This window comes from Humulus lupulus, chromosome 7 (assembly GCF_963169125.1).
Source record: "Humulus lupulus chromosome 7, drHumLupu1.1, whole genome shotgun sequence".
NCBI lineage: Eukaryota > Viridiplantae > Streptophyta > Magnoliopsida > Rosales > Cannabaceae > Humulus > Humulus lupulus.
Genome location: NC_084799.1, coordinates 6,760,237 through 6,768,060, shown reverse-complemented (window position 1 = coordinate 6,768,060; position 7,824 = coordinate 6,760,237). Strand labels below are relative to the sequence as shown.

Genomic DNA, 7,824 nt, shown 5'->3' with positions numbered 1-7,824 from the left:
GCTCGTTCACATTCGCTAGTGTACAAATATATATATAAATGGAAAATTATAATAAGATGAAAACTTCAATCCCTCTCATTATATCAGGAGTAGATAATCGAGGAATAAGACAAAATTTGTTTAAGGTTATTATTATTATTATTATTATTATTACAGTATAGCCATCAAAAAATTACTTCACTCAAAGTTGATCATGTGGTCATATCATATGGAGAGAAAGTTCGTATGTCACAAGAAAAAAGTGTTATAGAAAAAGGTTATGAACAAATTCAGTGAACCTAATTGACCACATGCCACTCTCTGTCTCTATATTAATTTATTTTAAAGAATTATTCAGGATAATATTATTATTATTATTGTTATATAAAAGGATATATTATCAATCAATTTTTGGAGTATTGTTTATTTTTTGAAGTTATTTTTTATTTAAATCCCGTAAGATTGCACGTACATTAAAAATAAATAAATAAAAAATGGAACATAACATGAGACTGAGGAGTCAAGATTACGTTCGGCTATATTATTATTATTATTATTATTATTATAAAATAGTATGATAGCTAAATATATAATTTTGAGGGAAAATACAGTTAAAATGTTATTATTATAATTATTATTTTGGTTAAAATTCCTTAATATTATTCAAATCATGTGTTGATGTTCAAAATTGTCAAACAGATTTGATTTGTGCTAATAATGTTTTTTTTTTTTTTAATTTTTCGCTACGCAAATAAAATGATTACAAACTACAATTATAATTATCAGGATAATTTTCCTTACCGTGTAAGAGGTAAGATATTTAAATTCAAATAAATATTAGCTTGCTTTTTTTTATTGGCTCAAATTATTAAGTTGAAAGTAAGGATTGTGACAAAATTACTTAATTAGTTATAAATTTTGTAATTAAATTCTTATGTAAAAGTTAATGGCAAATCCAAGTAGTGAATTTTTTTACAATTGACTCTCTACTATTTTAAAATTAACTTAGACACAAGTTAGTTTCCAATTCGTTCAAAATATTTTTAATTTTTAAATATTTTAAAAATAATTAAAAATTCAAAAAAAAAAAAAATTTTAAAAATAAATATTTTTATATTTTTAATTAATTTTAAAATATTTTAGACTGTTTAAAAGCTGACACATATCCTACAAAGTTAAAATGTACGAAAACGATATTAAATTACATCAATAATTATATGTCATACAAGTTAATGTCGAATATCATTAACTACTTAATATATATTCTAATCTTTAAAAAGACCTCCTTAAAGGAAGAAATTTTGCTCACCATTATACTACTTAATCAAGATGTATTTGATTGACTAACTATAATATGTGTTTACTATTTCGTTTAATTAAAAAAAAAGTTCAATTGCCAGGTATCGAACCTTCCTACATATATATATAAATGCTCTTTATACTTTTAAAAAAAAAAAATTAATGTCATAAAGCCAATTCCAACCCAAGTTTTATTTTAAATTAACTTGATTGTCATTTTACCATTTTTATTATAGTAAATTACCATTTCATGTCCGATCCATTATTTGAAGGGTTTATACTTTTTTAGACCCTGTGTTTTGTCTCATTACCTGTTTGGACCTTGTGTTTTGACAAATTACTTTTTAGACTGTATGTTTTGTAAAATGGTTAAAATAGAACCATAAACTCAATTTTGATGAAGAAAAAATTGAATATAACAACATAGTTTTTAAGCAGAATGATTTTATTTTTGTTCTGAATTGTTAGTTTAGTAAATTATTTGTGATTTTAGTTGAGAAAATATTGACCAAAATCGGGTTTAGGGTTCTATTTTAACCATTTTACAAAATATAGAGTCCAAAAAGTAATTTGTCAAAACACATGGTCCAAACAGGTAATGAGACAAAATACATGGTCCAAAAAAGTATAAACTCTTATTTCAAAATAAAATATTATTTTTTATTCTTCTTAATCATCAATAATCAATAAATATTAATATTATATAATTATTAATTTAAACAATAATTCGTTTTATAAACTAATTATTTTATAATAATTTAGTTTTACTTTAAATGAATAGTGCTATATTTATTAATGAAGTTAGAAATTAAGTTTCTTTATTTTGAAGATAAAGTTGAAGTGTGACTGGAAAATGATTCTGGCTTCAAAATAAAGTAAAAGTGAGTTTGAAAACAAAGTTAGAGATGCTTTTATGATCGAACCCTAACCCTGATCTTAGTAAAACACAATTATCTCTCACCAATTGTGCTAACCTATTAAAACAAAATGATATTGATTACATTTATACATATTATCTTTTTCTTTGGTGCATATATATAGTATTTTTTTCCTTCTAAATTTTGGGGCCTTCTCAAGCCGAGAAGTCTTAGACCTATGCTCTGCTCGCCCCACCCTTGAGCCGGGCCTGTCTTTAGGTAATGCGCTGAGATCCTCAAGGAGAACATGGAGATCTCACTAAGTAAAAAGTAGGACTAATTTTTGAGGACAGTGTAGTGATATATGTCTGTCCTATTTAACACTTGTTCAATTCTTGGCTCAATTGTTGGTTCAATTGTTGAGTATGGGACAACATGATGAATAGAATGACCAACGTTGTGTGATGTTATACGGCATATCGTACCATCATGCTAATGTGTTTATGATCTATGCACTATCTTACAAGTTTGAATTTAATATATATCCTTTGTACAAGGACACACCTTTGGGAGGCAAGTGGGGGCATGTGGTCCCTCTTAAATTTGCTTATTTATAATTATTTTAAAGATAAATGGAAGAAAATAAACTTTTTTTTTAAGTTGTTTTGTATTCTGATCTACTTTTCATAATTTTTTATAAAATAATATTTATTTAAAATTTGATTAGTTATCTAAATTTTTCGATTATGTAAAATTTTCGACCGGTTGTTTGAATTTTTCGACTACTTATCTAAATTATGAGACACTATATTATAAATAATTATTAGAATTATGCTAGAGTACAAAATAACTTTAAAATATATGTAATTTTGCCGAGAGACATATTTTTATTTGATTTTATTAATTTCTCTTGTTATATATTTTCTTCTTATTTCAATCTTTTACTAAATCCTCTTCTAATTGTATACTTAACTTGAAAATTATATGCGTATACAAATGTAAACTCTAGTAACAACTTAAAACCAAAATAATAATTTTCAAAATTAGAATCTTTCAACACAAGTATAATTGATTGGTGGTAATTTATTATATCAATTCCACCGTAAACTTTGTTGTTAGTTTTGTTTGGCAAAGCTTTATTTTTAAATATATTAGTTTAAAATTATATAATTCACCAAAAAGGATAATATTTTAAAAAATAAATAAAAACTTTGCAAATTTTTTTAAAAATAAAGGAATAAAGATTCTATAAAAGAAGGCACTAGACTAGTCCACTCAAATTGAAATTTGAATCTAAAGACTCATTCAACAAAAATAATCCAAATCCAATTAGAAAACACCACACACCTCAATCACTTTCACTCCTTTTTTAATATAATTTTTCTCTCAAAAGAATCCAAAATTAGTTTCAATAAAAAGAAAACCCTACAAATTTAGAAAATTTAGTAAACAATAAAATAATTTAAATATGGAAAATCCAATTATATCTATTAAAGATATTTAATAATAAAAAAGCACCGCTCATGTTAAAAATACATATATAAATACCTAAAGAAAGTTTCGCAGAACACAAATTGAATCAAAATCTTTTGAATCCCTCAAAATCCCCCAAAAAAAAGCGTTCTTTGAAATAAAAAACCATGAGCGCCTCTTGTTCTTCCGCCATTGATATATACACAAATTCATTACCAGCATTCATTTTGTGACATACGAAAACCCTTTTTGTTTTAGAGATCATTCTTTTCATATTTTTTTGGGTTTCGGCTTTCCTGGTTTTTTTTGGTTCTGCCGAAATCGCAAATTGTAGAAGATATAGTATAGTAGTAGTTGCAGAGACGGCGATGGCGATTATACTGAAGGAGAAAACGGCGGACGAAGACATTTTGGTGCCGCCGGTAAATTTCTCAATGGTGGAAGATGGCATTTATAGATCTGGCTTACCTCAACCCTCCAATTTTCGATTTCTCAAAACCCTAAATCTTCGTTGCATCATGTAAGTCTTCTTTACATACACGCGAATATGCATGTACAGTATACATATATATGTGTGTGTATATATTCGTATCGACGTATATGTCTGGGAAAAGAAAACACAGAAAGTGACAGAATTGAAAGGAAAAAAACGTTGTTAATTTTTTAAACAGAAGAAAATTGGGGTTTAGCGCTTAATTATGTTGAGATATTCCTTTCAATTAGTAATATTCTCTTACACTTTTCTGATTAATTTGATTAATGTTTTGATTGAAATTTTAGAATTAAAAGGTTGGTACTATTTAAGAGAAGAATAATATATTGTTTGACTGATTTCTTTGGTTGAATTTCCCTTTGAATTTGACCAAACTGTGTGTAATTTTGCAGATATTTGTGTCCTGAACCTTATCCAGAAGAGAATTTGAAGTTTCTTGAGGCTAACAATATTAGGCTCTTTCAATTTGGAATAGAGGGCAAAACGGTATGTTGTCATTCTATCTCTCTCTCTCTTGATCTTTCTGAATTTTCTGTCCTTTTCATTGTTTTTGAGTACCAAAACATTCCCTTTCTACTTTTCAAAACAAGGTCTATGAATGGGTGTATTCAAATGTCTTCATTGCATGTTGTTTTGCAATGATAAGCATTTGTTTGTATTATTTATTTTAATGCTCTTATTTCAAGTTCCCAATTCCCTATGTGGGTTTTTGTTGAAAAGTATTCCTTCATTATTTTGGTGAATAATAATAATATACTATTTGAATCACTTTATTTTTTTTATAAAGTTGGTCGATTAAATTCTTGCTTTGAAAGAAATAGTTCTCTTAAGGTGCTAAAGTAAACTATAGCATTATTGTATTTCAATTAATGGTTTTATGTCTAGATTGGCAATCTGTGGGCTTGTAGATTAAAATATTGTTAGTGACAACTGTAAAGAGCAACATAGCATGCAATGTACTTATTTGCTAAATATTGTTTTGAAAATCGAATATCTTAATGTGTGCGGTGCCTGCCATTGTTGTTTAAGGATAATAATTTAGTTGCTGAAATTATTGCTTATGACGTGTCAATAATCTACAGGAGCCTACTGTTTCTCTTCTCAAGGATGCTATCATGGATGCTCTGAAGATCTTAGTTGGTACTGAAAAAATCAGAAAACATACTTTTCATCTTTCATTTTTGTCCGATAATATTTTGGTCGGTTTTAAAGTACTTTCTAAATTTATAAATTTACTGTTTGGTGTTTGCAGACGTGAGAAACCATCCAGTTTTGATCCATTGCAAGCGTGGAAAGGTATAAGTTCATTTATGTGGTTATAGTCAATTAGCTTTTCAATACCACTTTTTTATGCTTGCCTTACGTCTGTCTGTGTGTGTTTTCCACTTAGTACTAGGTGTAGATGTAGTTAATGGATAGTATGTGTTCCACTTTTCTAGATTTTATAGTTAATGGATAACGTGTACTCCAATATTTGATAGTGTATCTAGTGACATGTGCTTGCATGAGCCAAACCAACGGTTGCTATCTAGTTCTAGGTCGTAGTTTGGTGACCATATCTTTATTTCCAGCCACATGTGCTAGTTCAACCAGTCTATAGTTAATTTAGTTGAAACCTTGTTATCTTTGAGACTTTGACACATCATCTAACCATAATTCCATTTTCGTTTCCGCAGCATAGGACTGGTTGTCTTGTTGGTTGCCTGCGAAAACTGCAGAATTGGTGCTTGGCTTCCGTATTCGAAGAGTACCAGCGATTTGCTGGTGTGAAATCTAGAGAAACAGACAAGAAGTTTATTGAGTCATTCGAAGTGCTCTCCTTGAGGCATTGCCTTTACAGCATCATCTACCGTTACCATGGCTATGGTTCCAAAAAGAGAAGGCTTCTCTACAAAGAAGACAATGTTCAGAAGCCCCAGATGACTTCAGTTTAGCAATCGAGTTCATATAGTTTTGTTCTTTTATCTAATTAAGATTTCCCTCTTTAAGTTTGCATATATGATATATATATTGCGGTCCCCACTATTAGGTTTTTCTTTTCCTTTCACAATAGGTTCTTTGGAACAAAACAACCTTTGTATACTTCTTCATTCTCAACCTCAAGTGTTGATCTTTTTTACACATAGGAACGAGCCAATTAGTACGGAAATTCCATCTTCCTCGTTAGATTTTGTGATTACTTTCATTAGAGAAAAAAAAAACCAATAAAACATTTTCATTTCGGTGTTTGTTTTCCACTAAATGGGCACCCTTGACTGATTGCCTTGCATTTGTTGTCTTCTCTGTTTTAAGGGTTTGAAGACAAAACATGTCTTGTCATATGTGTTTGGGCTTTCATTTTGAACATTATGGTTTGTCTTGATAAAGTAAAACTTGATTGTGAACTCAACTAAGGCTATTGGTTTCAAATTAATGCTTTAAGAATAACAAATAAAGCCAAATCAAATGTTTCAAGTGATACATAATTATCATGTATAGTTTATAATGCTGATTTTCTAAACTCGAATCTTTACATTAGGATTAGATTGAATTAACAGATTCCTTGCAAATACTACTGAAGTGACATAATTTTGATTAAAATGGCTACATTTCAATTCATCATTCCATCAGCGGCGCACACGATATTATAAAACTAACAAAATTGGATTAAATTATATGTTGGGTTATATCAATCGTTGGGAAATTGGTTGAGAGCAATCAAATTTCTAATATATATATATATATTTAAATAAGATGCATTTACTAGCTTTAAGTAAATAATCGGTAAACTCGTAGAAGTTCCAAATTGTTAAGGAAAAAAATCAAATTTTGATTACATAGGCTCATTCAATTTTGTAAAAAAAAAAAATTTATATTGCATTTAAGACTAACATGGTAATAATAAAAAATAGGAAATATGAAAACAAATAAAGTAAACAAAAAAAATATTCTAGTGAATTTGATATTTTATGATGGGAGCCGTTCTTTGGAGACCATTTTTTACATCAATTTTAAATCATTTGATCAAATTAATCCAAGGGTACAAATTAAATTAGGGCATAATTAAACCATTTTGATTTATTTATTTATTTTGATAACCTTTCGAATGACTCTTAGAGCAACTCCACTGCATGTGGTTAAAGCAGTGACTTACTGACATGCTACATGAATGAATGATAGTTTAACATTGGAGAGAGGGATTGCTTTTCAAATTTGAAGCAGCCCAGGCAATGATTGCTATTTTTTTTTTTTTTTTTAAGTATGCATATCTATTCTATATAATAAGTGTGTAGATAAAAAAATTATTGGTTTTAACGATTTTTTATTTTTTTAATGTTAACTTTAATGAAATATTATTATATTTAACAGAATACTCTTATATCTAACGGTAGGTTGTAAATGCTTAAACTTAAATAAAATAAAATAAATAATTAAAAAATTAAAATAAGATATTTTTTAAATATTTTACAATGATAATTTTTTTTAAAATAATAAATAATTAAACAAATTAAAATATGATATTTTTTTAGATATTTTACAATGATAATTATTTAAAAATAATAAATAATTAAACAAATTAAAATATGATATTTTTGAGATATTTTACAATGATAATTATTTAAAAATAATAAAATTATTTTAAAAACTTAAATAAAATTTAATTAAACTTAAATTCACTTATTAGAATAATATCATATTAAATATATAATATAATCTACTGCCAATTAGTAACAAATTGATTTT

General features: G+C 27.2%; 1 protein-coding gene across 1 annotated transcript; it reads left to right on the top strand.

The window, feature by feature from the left end:
• Nucleotides 1-3,701: 3,701 nt before the first annotated feature.
• On the top strand, nucleotides 3,702-6,490 carry LOC133790513 (tyrosine-protein phosphatase DSP3-like). Its single transcript, XM_062228170.1, has 5 exons — nucleotides 3,702-4,128; nucleotides 4,494-4,587; nucleotides 5,184-5,241; nucleotides 5,354-5,397; nucleotides 5,778-6,490. The coding sequence occupies exons 1-5, from the start codon at nucleotides 3,977-3,979 to the stop codon at nucleotides 6,033-6,035; spliced, it is 606 nt and encodes a 201-aa protein (XP_062084154.1). The 5' UTR covers nucleotides 3,702-3,976; the 3' UTR covers nucleotides 6,036-6,490.
• The last annotated feature ends 1,334 nt before the right edge of the window (nucleotides 6,491-7,824 follow it).

Bases quoted from the DNA above. Each gene is read 5' to 3' on its own strand.
- LOC133790513 (XM_062228170.1), top strand. From the start codon at position 3,977: ATGGCGATTATACTGAAGGAGAAAACGGCGGACGAAGACATTTTGGTG. The intron at 4,129-4,493 runs GTAAGTCTTCTT...GTAATTTTGCAG, and splicing joins CTAAATCTTCGTTGCATCAT to ATATTTGTGTCCTGAACCTT. The intron at 5,242-5,353 runs GTACTGAAAAAA...TGGTGTTTGCAG, and splicing joins TGCTCTGAAGATCTTAGTTG to ACGTGAGAAACCATCCAGTT.